The 22898-nt window shown below is 41.0% G+C and overlaps 2 protein-coding genes, 2 long non-coding RNA genes and 2 other non-coding genes across 13 annotated transcripts in view; 1 reads left to right on the top strand and 5 right to left on the bottom strand.

The window, feature by feature from the left end:
- Positions 1–1155: 1155 nt before the first annotated feature.
- TTC5 (tetratricopeptide repeat domain 5) lies at positions 1156–11252 on the bottom strand. Its single transcript, XM_042476783.1, has 11 exons — positions 11174–11252; positions 10790–10915; positions 8043–8175; positions 7115–7326; positions 6687–6837; positions 6505–6596; positions 5219–5275; positions 4491–4637; positions 4177–4391; positions 3142–3289; positions 1156–2059 (listed from the first exon to the last, which is right to left on the bottom strand). The coding sequence occupies exons 2-11, from the start codon at positions 10835–10837 to the stop codon at positions 1940–1942; spliced, it is 1323 nt and encodes a 440-aa protein (XP_042332717.1). The 5' UTR covers positions 10838–10915; positions 11174–11252; the 3' UTR covers positions 1156–1939.
- LOC121935356 lies at positions 10973–14782 on the top strand. 2 transcript variants are annotated; one of them, XR_006104787.1, is made up of 3 exons: positions 10973–11049; positions 13499–13601; positions 14663–14782. It is a non-coding gene; the product is annotated as an uncharacterized LOC121935356 (long non-coding RNA). The 2 variants fall into 2 exon arrangements; XR_006104786.1 differs by lacking the exon at positions 10973–11049 and adding an exon at positions 13223–13343.
- On the bottom strand, positions 13477–19684 carry CCNB1IP1 (cyclin B1 interacting protein 1). Of its 3 annotated transcripts, none has more exons than XM_042476785.1 (4): positions 19362–19684; positions 15551–15912; positions 14479–14812; positions 13477–13682 (listed from the first exon to the last, which is right to left on the bottom strand). In XM_042476785.1, the coding sequence occupies exons 2-4, from the start codon at positions 15845–15847 to the stop codon at positions 13477–13479; spliced, it is 837 nt and encodes a 278-aa protein (XP_042332719.1). In that variant the 5' UTR covers positions 15848–15912; positions 19362–19684. The 3 variants fall into 3 exon arrangements, with proteins under 3 accessions (XP_042332719.1, XP_042332718.1, XP_042332720.1); XM_042476784.1 differs by lacking the exon at positions 19362–19684 and adding an exon at positions 17662–17954; XM_042476786.1 differs by lacking the exon at positions 19362–19684 and adding an exon at positions 17876–17911.
- Positions 19685–19822: 138 nt separating this feature from the next.
- LOC121932550 overlaps positions 19823–22898 on the bottom strand; it is a 5088-nt gene continuing 2012 nt past the window's right edge. For 3 of the 5 annotated variants that reach the window (XR_006104374.1, XR_006104373.1, XR_006104375.1), the window contains 4 exons: positions 22239–22394; positions 21326–21451; positions 20504–20557; positions 19823–19962 (listed from right to left, as the gene is read on the bottom strand). This is a non-coding gene — a long non-coding RNA (uncharacterized LOC121932550). Of the gene's footprint in view, positions 19963–20503; positions 20558–21325; positions 21452–22238; positions 22398–22898 lie in introns of all 5 variants that reach the window. The other 2 variants (XR_006104377.1, XR_006104376.1) reach the window with 1 other exon arrangement.
- Positions 20136–20282, bottom strand: LOC121935867. Its single transcript, XR_006104889.1, has one exon. It is a non-coding gene; the product is annotated as a small nucleolar RNA SNORA79 (small nucleolar RNA).
- LOC121935872 lies at positions 21169–21246 on the bottom strand. Its single transcript, XR_006104894.1, has one exon. It is a non-coding gene; the product is annotated as a small nucleolar RNA SNORD126 (small nucleolar RNA).

The raw sequence follows: 22898 nt of genomic DNA, 5'->3' as shown, positions 1-22898 counted from the left end.
GGGACACAAATATGGTACTGGTCCTTGGCACCTTCGGGTAAAAATGTACCAGCCTCCCACATCAGGTAGCACTAATATACTTTCAAAGAAATAGGAGCTGGCATTCATAAGTGTAGAATCTTTCTAGTTTTGCCATCTTAAAACATTTTTCTTATGACCACATTAGTGGGCAAACATCTGAATTTTAATCATTACTTGATCATATTTTGCCAGGACCATAAACATCTAGATAAAACAGACCAAATCCCCACCAACACCAAAAAAGTAATGTGGCAGGAATCTAGCCTGCTTGACCTAGGCTACTGTAGTAGTTTGAGTGTTAGACTATGACTCTGGAGACCAAGGTTTTATATCTCTGCTTGGCCAAGGAAACCCAATGGACGGCCATGGGCAAGTCACACTCTCTCAGCCTCAGCAGAAGATAAATACAAACCCCCTCTCAACAAACCTTGCCAAAAAAAATCCTCTGATAGTTTCACCTTGCCATAGGTCAGAAATGACTTTAAAGCACACAACAAACCAGTGTGCAGGCCAGTCTACCATTGTTCTATGGCAACCAACTGGCCATGGGCCCAAGACTATAAAGAGGAGGATCTCTAAGCAGAAGTTACAACACCTGGGTACTTTGGGGCAAATAGCTCTCTCTCTCTCTCAGCCCATTTTATCCACCTGATCAGGTCGATATGAGGATAAATATAGAATCACAGAGTTGGGAGAGGCCCCAAAGGCCATCAGGTCCAACAACCTGCTCAGTGCAGGATCTGCAGCTAGAGCCATCCCCAGCAGGTAGCTGTCAAGCCTCTTTATGAAAAGGTCCAGAGGAGAAGACCACACAACATCTCTAGGTAATTGGTTCCATTGTCAAACCACCCTTACCATCAAGAAGTTTCTTTTAATGTTCAACAGAACCCTCCTGTAACCTAAAATCATTTCACTTGGTCCTCTACTTTGAGCAGCAGAGAACAAATCCGCCTGTTCCTCTTTGACAGCCCTTCAGATATTTAAAGAGAGTAATCATGACAACCCTCAGACTTCTCTTTACCAGGCTGAAATAAAATATATTTTCAGCTGCTTTGAGTTGGGACACTGTAACGGGTTTTTTTGTGGTACTTCTGATTGATAAGGACTACACATTTAGAAACAATGCACACTTGATTGGTAAACAATACACATTTTATTAACTGGGAAAATTAACTGGGAAAATGACCAAAAATCTGAAAAATTATATATAAAATTACAGAAACTCAGAATTTTACCAAATAAATATGGATGTTATTATCTCCTATATACACAAAATAAAATACAACAAATTGGATCCAGAGTTAGTCCATACTAACAGCATACTGCAATCACTGGGATTTAAGTCATGATTAACTTATATGGTACTGACTTCAGTGAAATTGCTGTAATTATAACTAAGTCTGGATTCAACTCAATGAGATTTTTTTAAAAAAAAAACTCACACACCAAAATCCAAACAAACAGAAGAGCCAAGGAGACTGAGTGCCTAAGTTCAAATAAAATGGTCCAAGGGGTTATCCTTCCCAAGAACAAAGATAAAGCTGCCTTAGTGAGAGGGATTGGAGAAAAGAGAAGCAACGCGGACTTAACTGGGCAGCCTCCTGGTTTTTCCAGTCCAATTTAGGGAGTCTAATTTTATTATAGTAATAGATTAAGGCACATGTCAATTCCTATGGCAGTGGAATTGAGATGGAACCAAATAAGCCTCACTGGGGGTACACCTCCTGTAATCCCTTCTCTGCTTCTCCATCACCTAATGCCTTCAGATGTTATTAAAAAAAAAACACCCAAAAAACCTGGTTCAATTTCCCTTGGCCATTAAATGTTTAGATTTTCTGAGAGGTAGCAGAGACAGGCACAAGGCCAAACACCTCTGGAAAGAAGGAGCAGTCCCCACGTTGCCTTCTGCTTCCCATCTTCATTCACTCTGTGCCTGGTATGCCACTGTGGCAGCAGCCTGGCTCTGGGATCCCTGGACCTTGCCATTCACCACCAGCAACAAAGGAGTTTCCACCCGGATGTCAGAGAAGGTGAAACTCTGAAAAGGAGGGGAGGAAAGGAGACAGCATTCAGTCAAAATCTTAAATCTACTGACTACTGGGTAATAAAAAAGTCGAAAATCCTTGTACCTCTGGATGTTTTTGATTGTAACTTCCACATTCCCTTTCTATTGGCCATAATGGGTGGAGCTGACTGGAGGGATAGGCCAAAACATCCAGAGGGACATATGTTTCCCGCCCCAGTATAACAGGCCTGAGATATTTAACAAATGAAGCAAGAAGTTTGAAAAGAGCCTCAGATGAGGGTTTTCTCTTAGTCCTACCATTGTCACAGGCATGTCTGGTAAGGACACACAAGAGGGCTTTTTCAACAGCAGTTCTCAAAAACTCTCTTCCATACCCCCTGCTCCAGCTGGCAGGTAAAGGCCTTTTTATTTATATGTTTTTAAATTAATGTTGTTTTAATCATATCTCCCCCCTCCCCCCCCCCCCCCCCATTTATCAGTAGATCTTTAGAAGTATCATTGTGTAAGTTCCCTTGGTCTCATGCCAGGATTAAGACAGGATGTATATACAGTGGGTTTTGGGCATCCACTAGGGTTTAGTTCTAAGACACACACCCACAGTGGACCCCAAAATCCATGGATGCTCAAGTCCCATTATATATAATGGCATAGTAAAATGGTATCCCTTTTATAAAATGCCAAAATCATGGCTTGCTTTTTAGAATTTTTAAAAAATATTTTCAAGGTGTGAATGGTTGAATCAGTGGATGCAGGCTCTGCAGATATGGAGGGCCGACAATACTTATCTTTGTAAGACCTGCAAGGTAACTGCTAAACTACAGTTCTATTTGGAAATTTTCTCTCTGAACAGCACTTAAAAAAACTGTACAGAAATGGGGCAGGGGGGCAGCTTCCAAGACAGACTGGGCACAGCCAGGAAGCCTTGAGTTCTTAATTGGTGCACTAGACTACGGTATTTCTAATGCTTATATATTCAATTCCACATTGCTAGTTGCAACCTTAGAGCCCCCTGCTCCATAGGATGACAACAAGAATCTGATACATGAAACAGGGAAGCTTGGAAGAGCTTATGGGAAGATATGGTCAGGACTTGCCTTTCCTTGATGCTGGATGTGATGGTGCCGAAGGTGAGGTTCAGGGATGGCCACTGAGTCTCCAATCAGAACCCCCCAGCTTTGTGCCATATTGTAAACAGTAACAGCAAAACAAGGGCCATCAACGGAGTCAGTGAGACCAAATGTGCTATTAGAGAACAGAAGGAAGGAAAGCAAGAGAAGGAGGGGAAAAAAATTGTTGAGAAAGAAAAACTAAGGACACTAAATGGACAGATAAATGGATAAGTGAGAAGGTGGGCAATGTACACTGCCCATATAGTTCAAGAAGTGATCCATCATCCATCCATTCATCACTTTATTTATATCCCACCTTTCTCCCAAACTAGAATTCAAGGTGACTTACAAAAAAGGCACAAAATACAATAAAAACACATAATTATAAAAACATACAGAATTATGTTTAAAACAGTATTAAGCAACAGCAGATTTAAAACTATTTACAATCTTTCTTTAAACACGATTACAATAGTACAGTACCATAAAAAGCCCCTTTTTTGTTAAAAATCAATTTCCAAAGGTGTGCTGCAAAAAAAAGGTCTTAACCTGCAGTCACAAGGACAACAAAGGAAGAGCCATCCTAATTTCCATAGGGAGGGAGTTCCAAAGTGTGAGAGCAGCCACAGAGAAGGCCTTCTCCTGTGTTTCCACTAACCATACCTATAAAGGCAGCGGGACAGTGCCTCTTCTGCATAACTTAAAATATCAAGAAGATACGTTCCTTCAAAGAGCCTAAGTGATAGCTTTATAGCTCCTACATTTTAGAGGCATAATTGTCCCTAGACTCAAGTGTAAACAGCCTGTTATCATAAGTTCATGTGTGTTTTTGGAAAGGGAATGGGGGAAAATATCACTTTGATTTACAGGGCTGATTTACAGCTCTTTAATAAATACTGAGACCTATTTTCAAGCTACAAAGTTAAAGCAGCATGTAAGTTCTAACCAAGCTAATCAGGCAGGAAAAGACGGACACTCTCAGACATGAACGATTCCAAGGATGGAGGGATGGATACTCACAAGGGCACCTTTTCCTCTGTGGTCAGGCTGAACAGCACCTTCCCTAGCACAACAGTGCCAGAGTTAACACCAGGCCGCAAGGCACTTAGCGGCCGCTGCTCCAGTTCCACCTTCTGACCAGAGGGACCTTGGTAGTGGCCATCACCACAAGGGCCCAGTTGAGAGGGATGCAAGTTTCCTACCATGCTTTGCAGCTTCTTGCTTTTTACCTTTCCCTATGAGGGGGAAAAGAAAAGAACAGAATGAGTCACAGAAACAGAGGCAATGTTGACTTACATGGATGAACAAAGGATTAAATCTTGTCACCTTAATACCTTGTTTTCAAGGAGGTTGGTTAGCCTGACTAGGAAATCTAGGAGCTGCTGCTCTCTTTGGCGTGGTTCCGACCAAGCAGGATCAAGAGCTGAGGCCCGTGAAAAACCCTCTAGAGCTTCCATGTAGTTTTCTTCATACTTATGCAGCTATTTCAAGAAACAAAGCAAAAAAAAAAAAAAAAAACAAGGGAAAAAGGGGAAAAAAAAAAGAAACCAGGGTCGTATTTTATAAAAAAAAAAAGGGGGGGGGGAGATAAAAGCAGAAAATGGGATAAAGCTAGAAGGACATAACCATTTAATGCATTTGAGCTCTTTAGGGGTCAGGAGGCAAGATTGGAACAAGCCATATCATCTGAGTTGGCTTCAAACCACCTCCTACTGCCTATGCCATTATGGAACTGTATCTGCTGTTCCCCTCACCTAGCACATGCCATGAAAATGTAGGCCTCGGGGTTCATAAGATTCTTTCCTCTTAAAACTAGTTACTCTGGATAGCTTCCTTGGGGTCCATCTGCTTTCCTAGCAAATCATATGCTTCTATGGAAATAGGAGAAAATAGCAGGAATGGATGACTTAAAAATAAAGGTGAGAGGAAAAAGAAGAGACAGAAACTGATTTCCCTGATTGGCTTTGCTGTGTAGCCCATCCAAATGCACACCCCTCAAACTCCACCACACACTGAGGTATTCTTCTCGATGAACCAATCTTATATAGCATCATGCTCTCACCGTAGCTCGATTCAGGTGTAGATCAGGATTACAACATGCAGTGGGGTCTACTTTCTCCTAAAAAAAGAGCAAGAGAAAAGCATGAATGCCTAGCCTTTGTATACAACAGATTCTAAGAAACACTGTTCCTGACCCCAAACATTTCTGCAGGCAGAGCACATGTTCATTTTAGCTTAAATCTACTGAAACCAAAGTGGGTGGGTAGGTTTCAACAGCAATTTTATGAAGAGGTGGCTACCTAGCAACACACAATCTGAAGCAGGGTACAGGAACCAACATCCATGGGCCAGATGAGGACAATAGGGTCCCCAACTCCCAACTGCTTTAAAAGGCAGAAGGGAGATGCATTCATATCATATGTTAGAATATCTATGTGTGAATGTGTACATGAGTATGGAGATGTTCCTGTGAATGAATGAGCAAGGGATGGCAGATGATTCAAGCTTGAGAGATATGCTCAAAAGGTATCATTTGGTGCGATTTAACCATAGAACACTTATCATTTCCTGCCTATCTCATGTGCTGTGTAAACTGCTTTGTCCATCAAATACTAAGTTCCCTGTTTTTGAACTTCCTCAGACACAACTGGTTTACTACAGCTGAAATAAATGTATCTCTGCTCTGACACTTACATTAGGGAAGTCTGCAATCAACTGAACCTTACAAGTCATTGAGACAGTTTAGAGCAGAGTTTGGAAAAGTTTGTTTTTTTCTGTTCTAGAACTCCAAGAATCACCTATTTCCAAGCTATGATTTAAACTAAAGCTAGGTCAGCAGAGCTTGTGCAATGAGATTAGAAGATAAAATTCTAATGTGCCACTTCAGCCTACAGGTAGACAATTACTTTCAGGAATCCTCTCCGTGTAGGAAAATACTAGTTTATGTCAATAATATTAAGCAAAACTTAGAACACCCAAGAAAAAGACGGTAGTCAGTTCAGACATTTCTCATTTTGCAAGAAATACTGCAAATCTATAGAATCTAGCCCAGACATTTCTAATCTTGCCGGAAATACTACTGTTCTTATTATTTAATGACTTCATCTATTCTGCTCCTTTAGGAGTCACCCACCAATTCTGTTCCATGCCTTGCCATCCTAGTCATCTTTGTGGCTAAAAAAAAATTGAATCTGGGTCCCCCAACATTTACATCCAACTACTATGCATAGCGAGATTTTTTTGCCTCTGCTTCTTGCAATCTAGAGTCCGCTCCAGAAGCTTAACCAGAATCCTCAACCCCTGCCACCCCATGCCATAGTCTTCATTAGAGTTCCATCCAGCACCTACTGCTTGGGCATAGGCACTCAGCGCCTGCTGGGAGATCTTGGGGTTCTGCCCTGTATTGAAGAACAAGGAGAGGTAGGCATTGCCCAGAACATCTGTGGAAGAAAATAAAAGAGAATAATAATACTCAACACTGCTCCCTTCTTTGCTCTCTGCCATCCCACATCAGCACACCCTAGACTCACACCAGGAACGGCCGTCACGCACGTCCATCTGCACAGCCAGCTTGGCCTGCCGCACACTGTCCATCACATTCTGTGCATGCTCATCAGCAGAGCTTGTGCGCAGCTGCCGTAGCACCATGGAGAGATTCTGCAGAGAGACCTTGTTCTTGCACTGAAACAGAGGCAGGGGGGAGAGAGACAGAAGCACACTTGGTTGAAAATGGAACACAGTAGGCCAAGACCTTTGCATTAAATGACAACTTAATATCCTCTCTTACTGCAACTCCAAGTACTTATTTCTCCAAAGTACTTCACACACTTTTCTGAAATTTTTTTTTACTTGTTACTGATTGCTAATCAAAATGGCATCAGGAAAACCAGTAGCTCCAAATAACTCTATGAACTAGAATCCCTCATCTGTCCAAGAAAGAACATGTGGAGAGACTTACATGGCTGAGTGCTCCAGAAAAGCAAGTATGGGCAGCCGAGATGTCACCCTTTTTCCAATAAACTTCCCCCAAATGATTCCAGGCTTCCACCAGTTCTGGGTCCAATTTGACAGCCTTGGAAAGCAACTCTTCAGCTTGGGCGTTATAATCTGGAGACACATTCAAAGCTTTTCCCTTCAGCATCAGCGTGTGAGCTCGACCTTCAGACAGGCCTAGCAGCAGGTGAAAGAAGAAGGAAGAGAGAATTGCACCCCATAATTGTGCTCAAAATTGACTTGATAAGATGATCCCAAGCATCCATAAGATATTGCTCCAATTTGCAGTAAAGTGTTTCAGTGGAGAATAAGTCTATCAATGGCTCTTTGATACCTCTGAATAAGGTATCAGCTACTTGATATCTTAATCTCAGTCATTACTCTGCTACTCTATGGAAGAAACAGCAGGAGGGAGGTATCACCTTCATGTCCTGCTTAGATCTCATCCTACTATTAAGCAGGATAAGGTAGCCACCTCAAGGCAGCAAATATTGGATTTCACAAACAGACAGCAAGTTGTTTGTTTCTCATTTTCTCATTCTGTATTTGCTTTTCCAGGCAACCTTCCATCACAAGAGGTTGCCTGGCTTTCAATATTGTTCATTTTCATGGGAGTGTGTGACCATTTGTTCATCCACCTCAGGCAGGAATAAGTGTTGGACTGGTCTTGGGACAACTTGGAGGTTTTCCACATAGAAAACTTAATATTATATTACAAAATCTCTGGTCTGACTCATCAAAGATCTTCTTTTTATATTCTTACATAAGGAAATGGTTCCAAGTAAAGAACAGAACCATTTATACAGTACAAGAGGGATACAGGAGAGCTAAGAGGAGGAGTGTGCCAAATGGCACGAAAGGTGGAAATACAGTAAAGGTTTTATAGTAATTACCTTCCATTGTTTCCATTTGCTGAAGAGTCTTCTCCATCCTCTCTTGTACATCCTGCTGCTTTTTCCCAGCATCCTCTACGCTGTGGCTCTCAAAATAATGGTCTCGAAAATGATACAACTGGTCAACCAATTCCTATCAAAACATTTTTTCAAACAGGGGATGTTATCATGTGACCAGAGCAAATGCATCTTGTAATATATCAACATTAAACTTAACACACTTCAGTTGGGGAGGGCAAAAATACATAACTGCAAGCATAATTTAACTCAGGCTGCAGAATTAATGCATTTTGACACTGCTTTAACTGTCATGGCTCCATCCTATGAGCTGTAGTTTGTTGTGGAACTGACCTAGAATGCTAAATATCTCACAAAACTACAAATCCCAGAATTCCATAGCATTGAGCCACAGCAGTTAAAGGGATGTCAAACTCCATTCATTCTGCAGAGCAGATGCAGCTTCAGCCACATCATTTGTCCATCATTAAGGTGACTGTTCACAGATGCCACAGAAAATGTATATAAAAAGCCTGGGCATACTAAGTAACTCAGATCTCCATTCAGTATTCTTCATTTCCAGTCCAGTGCTAGCCAGTGATGAAAAGGTAAAAGATACTGGTTTAGCCCTCATTTCCAAGCTCTGAAATTTGTTCAGTACACTCAGCCGTTCATATCCATGGATTCTTTTCCCCCCATTATTTTTATTATGCATCAAACATTCATAAACAATAAAAAGGTAAAATAATAACCTCTGTAAAAATTATTTATAAAATAAGTATACAACAGCTGAAGAAGTGCACAGGGTGAGACTCCCCCCCCCCCAGTCAATATACACCAATATATTTGTATAATATCATGATTACATCAAAACATTTATATTATAGCATTATATACCAATATATATATTTCAGTATCATCGTATCCTTCTTGTTTTTATGATCCAGGATTACCAAACCCACTCTTTCCCCTTCTGTTTAATTCTTATTGTTTCCGAGACTCTTTCTTCTAATCTGCTCCTTTTTTTATCCATGGATTCTTTATCCACAGATTCAACTATCCACAGTTTTAAAATACTCCAAAAATATATGAATTCCAAAAAGAAAAACCTGACTTTGTTATTTTATATAAGAGGGCCAGTGTGCCATAGTGATTAAGGTGTTGGACTACAACTCTGGAGACCTGTGTTCGATTCCCCTGCTCAGCCATGAAACCCACTGGGTGACCTAGAACAAGTCACTTGCTCTCAGCTTCAGGGAATAACCTGAAGTAACACACCAACACCGCACCATTTTACTAGGCCATCCACAGATTTCGGTATCCATGGGGGCGGATATCAAGGGCCCGCTGTCATAATAAACAAACAAACAAGAATGTCCCTGTGTGTGGGGTTCTCTGTTTCTCCTGATTGAGACTTACTCATGAGTCACTGATTCCTTGAAAAGGTTTAAAAGTATGTCTTTTAAAATGGTCTGAACTTAGAATCATAGAGCTCGAGGAGACTCCAAGAGCCATCCAGTCCAACCCCATTCTGCCATGCATGAACTCACAATCAAAGCAGCCCAAGAGATGGCCATCCAGCCTCTGTTTAAAAACCTCCAAAGGAGACTCAACCACCCTCCGAAGGAGTTCCACTGTCAAACAGCTCTTACTATCAGGAAGTTCCTCCTAATGTTAAGACAGAGCCTCTTTTCCTGTAGCTTGCATCCATTGTTCCGGGTCCTGTTCTCTGGAGCAGCAGAAAACAAGCTTGCTCCCTCCTCAATATGACATCCCTTCAAATATTTAAACAGGGCTATCATATCACCTCTTAACCTTCTCTTCTCCAGGCTAAACATCCCCAGCTTCCTAAGACATAGTTTCCAGACCTTTCACCATTTTAGTCTCCCTCCTTTGGACATGCTCCAACTTCAACCATTTGCTTAGACATCACAAAATCCACCACCAGGTACAGAATCTGGATGCTGCTGTCAACTCTGAATTTCCTACTAGCAATTTGGGGACCGACATGAATGGGAAGAATCCCCTAAAATTAAAAAAGAGTGCCTCCTTTAAAGATCGCAGCCTCCTGCCAATCCAGACCCCCTTTTTAAACCACCTCCTGCATTGACTGAAGTATTGTGATCTTAAAATGCTGTGTGAGGAGAAAATTAGCCAGGAAAGGAGACTCAGGGTCCAAAAGACACTGCAGAAATAATCCAGTTTAACACTCTTTTAATTGCCCTTGGCTCAGTGCTATGGAATTCTGGGATTTGTAGTTTGTTGTGGCACCAGAGCTAACAGAGAAGGCTAAATGTCTCACAAAAGTACAGTTCTCATAAGTCCCTAGCATTGATTCAGGGCAGTTAAAGCGGTCTCAAACTGGATTATTTCTGCAGTGTGTTTTGGCCCTTTGCCTGTATTTCTGCACTGTGGAAAAATCCAGTTTGGCACCCCTTTAACTGCCTTGGCTCAATGCTATGAAATTCTGGGATTTGCAGTTTTGTGAGATATTGGTGCTGCAACAAAGTACAAATCCCAGAACTCCACAGCACTGAGAGCCAAGTGGTGCCAAACCGGATTACTTCTGCAAGGTTCAATGAAACACCTGCGGTGGAGCAAGCAAACAATTCATGTTGCTCCTCTGCAAAACTCAGCACAACCTTAAAGCAACCAAAACAAAAAAAAAAGCCTTGCAAGGAGCAGTCCTTTCGCCTTTGATGGCAGCAACCAACAAAGAGCAAACTGCAGACACCTTTGGCTCTCCCTACCTGCAAGCCTTGTCCAGTTTGAGAGTTTTCTTCTTCTTCCTCGGCCATGATTGCTGCTGCTGACCCTCCTTAGTTTCCTGTTCGTCTTTTGCTGGACAGATAGAGAGACATCCAGAGGCCTGGAGGCTGCATCGCAAGCAAGAAGGGAAAATATATACAGTATGCAACTCTTTCTTTTCCTCTGAAACTGTGCTGCAGGAAATGGTTCCAGTTAAACTGGAGAGCAACACTGTACTGTTGCTGTGGTTTTCAATAGGCGGGTTTGTTTGTTTGTTTGTTTGTTAATATACAGTGGTCCCTCCACATTGGCTGGGGTTAAGGGTGATGGACCCCCTTGAATGTGGAAAATCCGCAAATTAAAAAACTAAACACTATTCTTTTTACCTAACACCTTTCTGGGAATCCCCAGGTGCTCCAGTGCAACTCTGTGCTCAACATCTGTCAGAGGAAATCATGCTGGAGGAGCTACAAATGCCCAGGGAAGTGTTTTCTTTTGGGACTTCTAGGTTCTCCAGCACAACTCTATGGCCATTTTCTGACAGAATTGTGCTGGAAAGGACCTAGAGATTTCTAGACGGAATGTATGAAACAAAACCACAAATAATCAAACCCACAAAAGTCAAAGCCACAAATGTGGAGGGCTGGCTGTATATGGAATTTGGATGTCATTGTATAGTTTGTCCTTCCTGCCATTATCTGTAGGCACTCGAGGCACTAGTTGGACATTTGCTTAGCCTGTGATCTTTGCTAATGGTTTTACTGTACAGTTGGGCCCTTGTGGCTTTGGCTTTTGTGAGTTTGATTATTTGTGGTTTTGATGAAGATGTTCTCTCTGGTGCAACTCTGCCAGAAGTTGGCCATAGTGTTGTGCTGGAGAACTTAGATGTTCCTAGAGAAAACACTTCCCTGGGAATTTGTAGGTCCTCCAACATGATTCTGTGATCAAATTCTGACAGGTGTTGTAATGTCCACAGAGTTGCACTGGAGGACCTGGAGATTCCCAGAGAGATGTTTTCTCAGGTAAAAAGAATAGTGGGGGTTTTTTAAGTTTTTTGTGGGTTTTTCAGGCTCTGTGGTCATGTTCTATGAGAGTTTATTCCTGACATTTCACCAGCATCTGTGGCTGGCATCTTCAGATAAATGTCTGGCGAAACGTCAGGAAGAAAGTCTTCTAGAACATGGCCACAGAGCCCAAAAAACCCACAAAAAACTATGGATGCCGGCCATTGAAGCCTTTGACTTCACAGTGGTTTTTTTTTTATTTGCAGTTTTAAGTAATCTGTTTAGTAATGTAACAACTTAATTCTGTTTTAATGTATTACGTTTCTATGTTTTAATTGTATTGTTTTTTTTAATATTGTGAAGCTGCTCTGAGTCCTAGTTCTTTGGAAAGACCAGAATACAAATAATAATAATAATAATAATAATAATAATAATAATTTTCCACATTCACAGGGGTCCTTCACCCCTAACCTCGGCAAATATGGAGGGATGTCTGTAATTTATTCTATTTCTGTCATCTTTTAAATTATTTTGTTTTCTTTCAAATTATTTTAATGTTTTTTCTATTTAGCTATTTGGGCTCTTTAAGCTAAAGCCTATGTTATTGCTATCTAGAGCAGGAGCACTGAAGTTAGTTATGACTAACAAATGCTATATATTTTACTGGGCTTATTCTATAGAGAACCAATGCTGGATTTAGCCCTTTGTGAAAAAGGGTGTGGTGTAAATATTTATTTATTTATTTATTTAAATATAAATAAATACAGACCAGTTACCCTTCACATGTTTTAATCATCCCTTTATATACAGTACATGATCAAGGTAATATTAAACGTGTAAGTATAAAATCAGATGGAAATCAATGTAGGTACATACAGATTTCCCTACAAAGTGATTCAGATTCTCCTCGTAGTTCTGCTCAATAAGAATTAGAAATTAATAGTGTATTTTTAAGTGGTCAGAACAGGAAAAATGTCAGAACTTAATCACTAGCAAAAAACACATCTAGAACACAGGAGTGTGAACCACTGGAACAGTACACAAATTAAATGAAAGACAAATGCACCATGCAGATAAGGGGGATTTTTCTGCAAGCACCTCTATTTACAAGGAAAAACTACTCCCACCCCCACCCCCCAAAAAACCCCTTTAAAAGTGTGTTTATAAGCATAACTGGAGGGGGGAAATATTATACAACATAAATGTGGTAGTTGGAAGCAGTTATCCAAAGAGAAAGTATTACAACAAGGTACCACTACAACAATAACACTTTTACAAATCTGGAAACATGAGAAGGTACAATAGTCTTCAACACATTTCAGTTTAGAAGGTATAGTAAAGTATAGAAGCTGAATAATTTGGAGGGATGGAATTGCCAGCAACAACCAGAACACTGGAGATGAAAGCATGTCAAAGGTGGTGAATCTTTGACAATAATTGATTGTTGATACAACACTCAGTCTTCAGTGCAGGCTATCCTTGGTTAGCGGTTTCTATGGCCAGGATTTTCCTGGAAAAGTTGTGAGAGTTGGAGAACATCTGCTGAATATCAGTGAGTTCTGGTTTGTACATTGTTGTTGTTGTTGTTTACACATTGGATATGTATGGGGGGGGAGACAAGCTTCTTGGAGCTGGAATTCCAAGAAGGCCACAGCAGGAAGACTGACAGCTCACAGAATTATTGTTTACATTCTCTTAATTTTATAGGCCTTGTTTCCTCCTGGGTGCTGTTCCAGATCATTTCCGGGAGAGACAAAGGAAAAGAAGCTGTTTGCAGACTCTGCCATTGGTGGAGAAGAGGCAAAGAAAGGTTTGAAATTGAAGTCTCCTTCACCATGCCGGCCATGAATACCTGTGGGCGTTGTGTCCCCAGAGAGCCTGGCTGCATTACCTGGAACATGCGAGTGAGAAAAGTGCTATTAGTTAGGGGTCCTTAGTCTCCTACAAATGAAACATTTGGGTCTGAACAGACTGGCCAAAATAAAGCTGCTTCAGATCACTTTGGAGGTATGCTGTTTAAGTGACACATGTATCTTACGAGGCCAGAAGCTGCGCTCCAGTCCTTAGGACTGGAGCATGACTTTAGCACAGCTTCTGGCCTCATGCATCATTTAAACAGCATACCTCCAAAGCGACCCGAAGCAGCTTTATTTTGGCTTGTCTGTTTGGGCCCATTATTAACTTGATTAGTATGGCAATGCACAGCATTCAATTATATTTAAGTAACTAAATCTGCTGCTGAAAATTCATGATCAGCATCACACATTTTAAGACAATGAACTGCCCTACAGCCACCGGGGAATCGGGTTGGAGCCTGTGATGCTGGGGGGGGGAAGAGTATTAAAATCTCCCCACACTATTTTCTCATTTAAAATTGCCCCCTGCCTGAAGCCATTTGCCCCACAGAATAAAAATACAGTGGACCCTCAGTATCCTCTGGGGTTCACTTCCAGAACCATCCATGGCTACCAAAATCCATGGATGCTAAAGTTCCATTGTATACAACAGTGTAGTAAAATGGTGTCCCTTGTATAAAATGGCAAAATCAAGGTTTGCTTTTTGGAATTTTCTTTTTAAATATTTTCAAGCCATGTATGCTTGAATCTGTGGATAAACAATCCATGGATACAGAGGGCTGACTGTACCTGTATGTGTAAATTACCAAAGGAAATAACCATTGTGTTTACCCAAAGGGAAACCAAAGACAGCAGGCTGAGGCATCATGGGAGGTTCTTGGGCGGCCTCTTGGCTGGCTACAGCAATATTACGCAGGCGCAGGCTGTCATACAAGCCCTGGAGCTTCTGGTACTGACGGTTGCGCTCCATGAGTTTCTCTGAGAGCTCTGTGAACTTCTTTTTGTATTCTTCCAGGACTTTCTTCAAGGAGGAAACTTCACTCTTCATGGATGTTAGCTCAATATCTTTACTTTGGAGTTGCTGGGTATAGACCTTCTCCATCTGTTTCAGGTGGCCTTCTGCTTTGCTGTAGGTGTATTCTTGGTACAAACGCTCCTGATGAACCTGCAAGCACAGGGAACATAAATGAGAGGCATGGAGGAAATTACTGTCCTAACAGTATCAAACTATATATGTGACATTCCGATGCACCATCCTGATATAATCTGGTTTCTCTTCAGATCGTATAAATCTTTCGCCTTTTTACTAACCTTGCTGCCAAATTTCTCTTTTGGCACAGCTCATTGCCACAAATGTTTAAGCTGTGTGATGTTGTTGTTGTTGTGTGCCTTCAAATTGTTTCCAACTTACAGCAACCCTAAGGCGAAGCTATCATAGGGTTTTCTTGGCAAGATTTGTTCAGAGGAGGTTTGCCATTGCCTGCCAGAGGCTGAAAGTGTGATCACCCACTGGATTTTATGGCCAAGCAGGGAGTCTAACCCTGGTCTCCAGAATTGTATTCCAACTCTCCAACCACTACGCCTTATGATAGCTTAATACAAATGTGACATCCTGTGGCACAGTCATCCCAGAAGAGTCGCACATTGTTTCGAGAATAGGTTACTGGGGTTTGTTCTTGGACAAACTAAACTTTGCATCTATTTTTGCCAGAGATGTCTTGAGTTAAATTTCTGACTCATATTCACAATTCTAAGAACTACCGTATTTTGGTCTAATTTTTTAATGTCAGCTTCATGAAGTCTTGGTGCTTTAAAATAAATCTCATTTTCTGATAACCTTCCCACCTATGACTTCTCCCTCTGTCAAAAAGTCATATTGGAAGCCTCTTTCAGGAATATTTACCTGGTATGTCCAAAAAGCCAGAGCCCTGGAAGTGATGTCTAGAATAATCTCTGGGCGCAATCCAGCTAGAACCATGGCCTTATACTCCTCTGAGGGACTGAGTTCTGTCCGAACAATGTCCAATTTGCCAGAAAGGGCACTAGAGCAAGCAGGGCAGACTGCTGGCGAACGGCTGAACTCCCCACTTCCATGCTGGTCACAGAAAATATGCGAGCAGGCTGTAACCCACGCATAGCCTGCAAGCTTGACTCGACACTTGCGGTAATTGCAAAGGAGCATATCCTCGCAGACAGACATGTTGATGGAGTCAATGCAAATATACTAGAAGCACCTTCCTGTAAGATGGTTTGCAGCATTCACACCTGTCAAGCGAAAGAAATATTGAAGCCACAGTTTCCAAAATGCTTATGGCTACATGGCAGAGAACAGAATTTAAGAACGTTTACTCATTCATTCCTTCAGTTTATAGTATCCCTATTGCATTCATGTCCTGCTTGTGGGTTTCCCAGAAGTAACTAGTTGACCATTGTGTGAACAAAATGTTAGACAGAGCTTTGATATGACCCAACATGGGTCTTATTGCTACATTCAGTGGAAAGGTCAAGTCTAAAATTGCAAGCAACACAGAAACATAAATGCTTATTTCTCTAAACAGGTTGTTCTTTTGGCATTTCAGTGTTGTAATATGTGACTGCAAAGAGTAAGAAAGGGGTTAAAGTCTTCCAACAGACTTTCAAAACACTTTAATTCACTGACATGAAACACAAAAATGTGTGCCTCCAAGTAGTTTCCAATATACTGGAACCCAATCATATGTTTTTCTTGGCAAGATTTGTTTAGAGGGTCCCCTTGCCTCATTTGGTCTTTGGATGTATCCATATTGCAGAATTAAAACAGTTTGACACCATTTTCACTGCCATGGCTCTATCTTGCAGAATCCTAGGATTTGTAGTTTGGCGAATTATTCAGCCTAACCTGTCAGAGAGCTCTGTTGCCATACCAAACTACAAATCCCAGGATAGAGTCGTGGCAGTTAAAGCTGTGTCAAATTACGGGGTTTTTTTTTGGGGGGGGGGGGGCTGTGTGGCTGGAAGAGTTTATTCCTGATGTTTCACCCGCATCTGTGGCTGGCATCTTCAAATTTATCTTCTCTTAAGATGCCAGCCACAGATGCTGATAAAACATCAGGAATAAACTCTTCCAGAACATAGCCACATAGCCCGAAAAACCACAAAAAAACACACCTATGGATGCCAGCCATGAAAGCCTTTGGCTCCATGGCATCAAATTGCTTTATTTTTGCAGCATGGATATACCCTCGGCCTTCCCGAGGCTGAGAGAGTGTGACTTTGCCCAAGGCCACATAGTGAGCCATCATGGCTGAGTGAGGATTCGAACCCTAATCTCGAGTCATAGCCCAACACTCAAACCACAAAACCATTGTGGCTCTCACTAACCCTAATAACATTGGCATCTTCCACACTGCACAAATAAAGCAGTTTGGCATCAATGTAACTGTCATTGGTCCATCCTGTGGAATCCTGGGATTGGTAGTTTGGTGAGGTTTTCAGCCTAGATGGCTAGGTGGCAGTTGCCTCACCAAACTACAAATCCCAGGATTCTGTGGGATAGATCCATGGCAGTTAAAGTAACGCCAAACTGCTTTATTTTATTATTATTTATTTACGGTATTTATACCCCGCCCTTCAGCCCTAAAGGCTCTCAGTGGCTTACAATTATTATTTTAATTAGACGCTTTAATTCTACAGTGCATACACCCACTAATATAAATAAATAAATAAATAATATTTATTTATATGCTGCCTCTCCTTTATATCAGTAGGAACTTGTGTGGGGCAAGATTTATAGATGGAGGTGTGTGAGGAAAAGAGGTAACATTCTTGCTTGAAACGTCTAGAAATAATCCAGTTTGAGACCGCTTTAACTGCTAGGGAATCCTGGGAATTGTAGTTTATTGTGGCACCAGAGCTAACTGACAGAGAAGGCTAAATGTCTCACAATAAAACTACAGTTCCCAGAATTCCTTAGCATTGAGGCAGAGCACTTAAAGCAGTCTCAAAACTGGATTATTTCTGAAGTGTGTTTTGGACCTTGGTTTTTAAAATGGCGACGGAGCAACAAGGGAAATGTGAAACACTGCACTTCCAGCTCAACGGCCAAAAGGTGCTCCAAGTGACGTCATCTTTTTTAAACTGAATGCCCAAGTTTTCCGCCTTCATCTCAGCCTCCCCCGCCTGAGGAACTTGGAAGCAACCACGGTCTAGCATCATATAGGAATTGGCATAGCTAAGCGAAGGGTCATACCATTCTATGAAAGACAAGGGGGTTGTACTGAAGGGATGAACCTCTGGCGCGAAAAAGGGAATTTAAAAATGCAAAATCACCCCCCCCAGTTCTCATAAAATAAAGTGTACTTAGGACCAAAACACACTGCAAATATAATCCAGTTTGAGACCACATTAACTGCCCTGGCTCAATGCTAGGCAATTCTGGGAACTGTAGTTTTCTGAGACATTTAGCCTTCTCTCTGTGAGCTCTGGTGCTACAATAAGCTACAGTTCCCAGGATTCCCTAGCACTGAGCCAGGACAGTTAGTGGTCTCAAACGGGATTATTTCTGCACTTTTGGACCTTAGTCCTTTTCACGGCCGCATCCACAAAGCAGAAATAATCCAGTTTGACACAGCTTTAACTGCCCTGGCTCCATGCTATGGAATTCTGGGACTTGTAGTTTTGTGAGAGATTTAACTTCTCTGTCAAGAGCTGTGGTGCCACAATAAACTACAAATCTCACCATTGAACCATGACAAAGTGGTATTAACCCAAATTATTGCTGCAGTTTAGATGTGGGTCTTATCTGCACTGCAGAAATAATGCAGTTTCACACTGCTTTAAGGGGCCGCTGCTCCATGCTATGTAATCCTGGGATTTGTGGTTTGTTGTGGCACCAGTGCTGTCTGACAGAGAAGGCTATCTCACAAAATCACAGATCCCATGTTTCTGTAGGATGGCGCCATGGCAATTAAAGTGGTGTGGAGCTTCATTATTTCTGCAGTGTACATTTAACCCTGGCTGTTGATTGTTTTGAGGTCTTAGAGAACACCTACATAAAAAATATTATTCTACAGATCAATACGTTTCTTCCCAATCATTATCTCTTATGGAAAACTAGGTTTCTAAACAGACTTGGTTGAGAAACCCAACCTACAATGGACAATTTTAGAAGTTTTCAGCACCTGTTTTGTGTGGATTCACAGCTTCTTGTCTCAAAGGATAGAAATATTATAATAAATAAAACCACAAGGGACACATTTTAAAGTGCTGATGCATGTATGGACATTTAGTAGCCTGTTGTAAAGAAAAGTACATTTACTTGACCTTTCGAAAGAATCTCTCTCACATAGCTTCTCACTGAAAGCTAGCAACCAGCACTTTAAGGATTACAAATTAATGAAGAGCCTGCCTTGCTCTTAGGTATTATTTTTGACATTCATAATTAATATTGCTTAAAAGATTATGAACTCCTTTATGTGAGGCTTCACCACCTATCTTACGCTACTCTTGCTGTGCAGAGTTCTGCCTTGCATGCTACATTTCAGCATTTATATGCGTATCAGAATGAAATGTGGTGCTGGAGAGCTCTACAGAAACCAAGGACAACCAAAAGGACAAATAAATGGACTTGGCTTTCACAATTTAAACAGATCATGAGACAATTGAACTCATTAGAAACGAGATTAATGCTTGGTAAGGTGGAAGATAGTAGAAAGTGGGAAATCAGACACATTTACCATTGCTTACTGTTTTTCATTTTATTTCTCCCAGGATATGATCCACGGCAGCTGCAATTCATTTATTCTAATCCCAGTATTTATCTGTCTTCCAAATGAAACCTACATTTCTGGCACTTAACAAAGGAATTCCAGATTATAACACAGTTCAGTCTTACACTTCCCCTCTGGAAACAGGCTTGGATGTGTAGTTATACCAAATGGGCTGCACTTTTCTGCAATCTAATACAGTGCACCTGTGGCATGCGAGCACGTCATATGCATCTTTCAGCTTACACTGAAGCCATGCTGCAGGAAAAACAACTGTGTATGCGCCGCATGTACCCGCCCCATTGTTGTCAATGAGGCTTGAGGATACTGTTTTCCCCTTATGCTGGGGGTGGGGGTGGGGGGTGACTGGAACAGATCCCTCATGTAAGAGAAGTCAATCATCTACTAAGTTAAATATGACAGAGCTATAATTTCATTCAGATATGAACTTTATTGCAGATGGTTCCACACAACTCTTCCAAAACAGATAAAAGATCTATTATGTTAAAGTAATCTCTTCTGTATAATTTTTCCAGCAGATAACATGTCAGCTTTTCCTTCTTCAACATTCCTGTGGAATAAACATAAAAACAGATGTTTTAAAATATAAACTGAAACGGCCGGGGGGGGGGGGGGCAACAACTCCTTTCCATGGAAGAACACTAACTGCCGAAAAGCTATGCACCAATTAAAAGATCCAAATGAGAACAACTACAGATCATGTTCTAAAAGTACTTTTTTACAGATTGTCTGACCCCGCAAAATTCAATAGTGCCAACGGACAGCCAAACCCATCCAAAGACACTTTGAGTGAAGAAAGGTCAACTTTAATATTTGATGACATAAAATCCTACTGTCTAAGGCTTATGACAGCAAGAGGAACAGTCATCATGCATTCCTGTCTTTAGGACACTTACTAATGTCCCCCTCCCTTAATCTTTTTTCTGATCTTTTTTAAAGAGGCCCAAAATCTCACAAATTTCTCATCCTGACCTACTCTCACGCTTAATCCTACCCTGCAAAGTAGATCCTCCTACATAAAAAGCCACAAGCAATCACTCTGGACTGAAATGTGTCCACTCAGAAGCTTGAGCAGAAACATCAATACTTACATTTCTTATGTGGGGGAAGGACCCTGTGTCCCCATCTCTTCACACTCCTCATCCCTATAACAAGGAGCAAATCTTTAATTAACAACTGATCCTAAAATACATAAACATCTTCACTACATAGAAATGCTTTTATATAAAAATCAGCCTTTTCTCCCTCCCACAGATAACTATAGGTGGCTTCACTGAAACATAGAGTTGAAGATTTAATGGAGGACTAGAGAGAAAAATGAACCTCATGCAACAATCTGTAACCACTAAATGCTTACATCCAGCTTTGAAAACTAGCCGGGCTATATAAATGTGCACCCATATTGCATGTAGAGAAGTCTGATCAATACCTGAATTTCCAAGGCACATCCTTTTTATTGTATTGTACCAATGCCTCACAACAACTTAAAGCAGACTGCCAACCTGGTACCCTCCAGATGTTGATTTTGACTGCTGGAATTGCAGGCCAAACAACTGGAGGGGCCCACACCAGGGAAACCTTGTGTCATCATGTCTAGCTATCTTTACTTTTCAAGAAGATCAATAAGGCATTCAGATAACATAATAACTTATTAACAGACTATAGAACAACATGCCTCGATAAGAATATCTTGAAGTAAGCATTATTGACAACCATCAGCTACTTTGTAGAGATTACCATTCTGCAAAAGGAGAGGCATCTGCTCAGGGCATGTTTCTAATCAGGGTTAATCAGGTGAAACACGGACAGAACATGCAGTTCATCACAGCAGACTTGCCAAACTTCTCAGTCAGAAAAGAATAAAACAATTGAGATTCCACTACTTCTCAATTAACAAAGAATCAGGATCATACCTCTTCCGCATTATCACTAAGTTACTAAGAGCCCAGACATTTTCAGAACCTGCTCAGTCCATCTTGAAACACAGCTGCTCACTTCAGAAATCTGCAAGTGCGTTTATTTTCTTCCAAACACATGCTCTAAGAAAAAATGAAAATTAGTTATAAATTGAGCCAACTGCTTCTTAGCAACATTCAAGATATACATTAATGACGAAGTTACTACTGATAAGAATTAGAAAAATGGAGCCTATCTGGCTAAGGAGAAAAGATTTCTGGATGCTATTGTTTCTGATTTATGGTAACCTTACGGCAAGATATGTTCAGAAAGGGATTGCCATTCCTTCCTCTGAAGCTCAGCGTGTGACTTGCCCAAGATCACTCAGTAGCTTTCTATGGTAGAATGGGGACTTGATCTTTCGTCTTCCACAGTTTAGTCCAACACTCAAATCACTAAATTACACTGGGTCACAGGATAAAAGATTGCATACTTAGAATATTAAATTCACCTCCACCTATCTACATGAAAATAGACAATGACCAAGATGGATCATGCTAGGCTAGAAAAGACCACTGGTTAGTTTGAGTAAATGTCTTGCATTGAAATCAAATTTTTATTCTAGATATTTAATTTATAGCCCATCTTTCCTTAACAGGAGCTCAAACCAGGTTAAAAAAATGATTACAATCACAAGTCTTTGAAGTAAAAGATTTCAGTTGTCTGAAGCCACTATGTGCACATCATTCAGCTTTTTATAATCGAATTTCTAAAGATCAAATGTCGCTTTTCTAAAATCAGAGGATAAAAAAGTAACTGGGACCCTTTTTATCATTTTATCACACCGCAACCGCAATTCCAGCATGCTTTGCTTAGCTAAAAAGACTTGCAACAAAACAGTGTCATGTAAATTGAACAGTTCTCACATACCTTATCAAGAGAAATTGGAGCATGGCTTCTCTCTTGCACAACCACAGGCACAAGAACTCACTCTCAGTAAAGCCTGGTGTTCATGCCAGTAAAGTGCTTTCCATAGAGATCCAGCGCTGTTTTGTCAAGGCAGGCGCCTCAACCCATTTTTTCAGTCTGCTGAAGACAAGAGAGTGGGATAAACTTTAACAAAGCACACATGTAAACCTCAACCCATCTCCTGGAGGACTGTTCATGCATTGCACTGTAGAAGATTCAACTGAATGTACTGTATACCGATGTGTGTGAGAATCTCTGTAGTTATTCTTGTCATTCTTGGGTATAAGTCATTCTTGACTTATACCCAGGCACAAGAGTCTTCTTAATTTCAGATCAAGTACACAGCTGTATCTTGGTAGAATTAACACATGTATGTTTGTTAATTGACAACCACATGCTCATTTGATGTAAGTGCTGTGTATGGATATCTCTCTTGTCCCTAAGGCACTGCAATATACAATTCTGAGAAACTATTTTGTGTGTGTGAGGCAAATCTGCAGGAGAGAGGAAGCTGTGAGAGAAATAATGAGAGAAAAGAGAACAGGGAGAGTTGGAAGTTACTGAAGCTATTTAATGACGCCTTCAATTCCACTGTGGAAGAAAAGTGGGATATAAATCCTG

This window comes from Sceloporus undulatus, chromosome 6 (genome assembly GCF_019175285.1).
Source record: "Sceloporus undulatus isolate JIND9_A2432 ecotype Alabama chromosome 6, SceUnd_v1.1, whole genome shotgun sequence".
NCBI classification, from domain to species: Eukaryota; Metazoa; Chordata; class Lepidosauria; order Squamata; family Phrynosomatidae; genus Sceloporus; species Sceloporus undulatus.
This window is presented reverse-complemented; position numbering and strand designations above follow the sequence as displayed.

Excerpts from the sequence above, each read along its gene's own strand:
- TTC5 (XM_042476783.1), bottom strand. The coding sequence starts at position 10,837 with ATGGCCGAGGAAGAAGAAGAAAACTCTCAAACTGGACAAGGCTTGCAG. Across the intron at positions 8,176-10,789 it reads AAACTGGACAAGGCTTGCAG|GAATTGGTTGACCAGTTGTA; the intron begins GTAGGGAGAGCC and ends ATGTTTTGATAG. Across the intron at positions 5,276-6,504 it reads TGAGTGCCTATGCCCAAGCA|GAGAAAGTAGACCCCACTGC; the intron begins GTAGGTGCTGGA and ends CTCTTTTTTTAG.
- CCNB1IP1 (XM_042476785.1), bottom strand. The coding sequence starts at position 15,847 with ATGTCTGTCTGCGAGGATATGCTCCTTTGCAATTACCGCAAGTGTCGA. Across the intron at positions 14,813-15,550 it reads TGGCTTTTTGGACATACCAG|GTTCATCAGGAGCGTTTGTA; the intron begins GTAAATATTCCT and ends CTGTGCTTGCAG. Across the intron at positions 13,683-14,478 it reads TGTCTTTGGTTTCCCTTTGG|GTAATGCAGCCAGGCTCTCT; the intron begins GTAAACACAATG and ends CGCATGTTCCAG.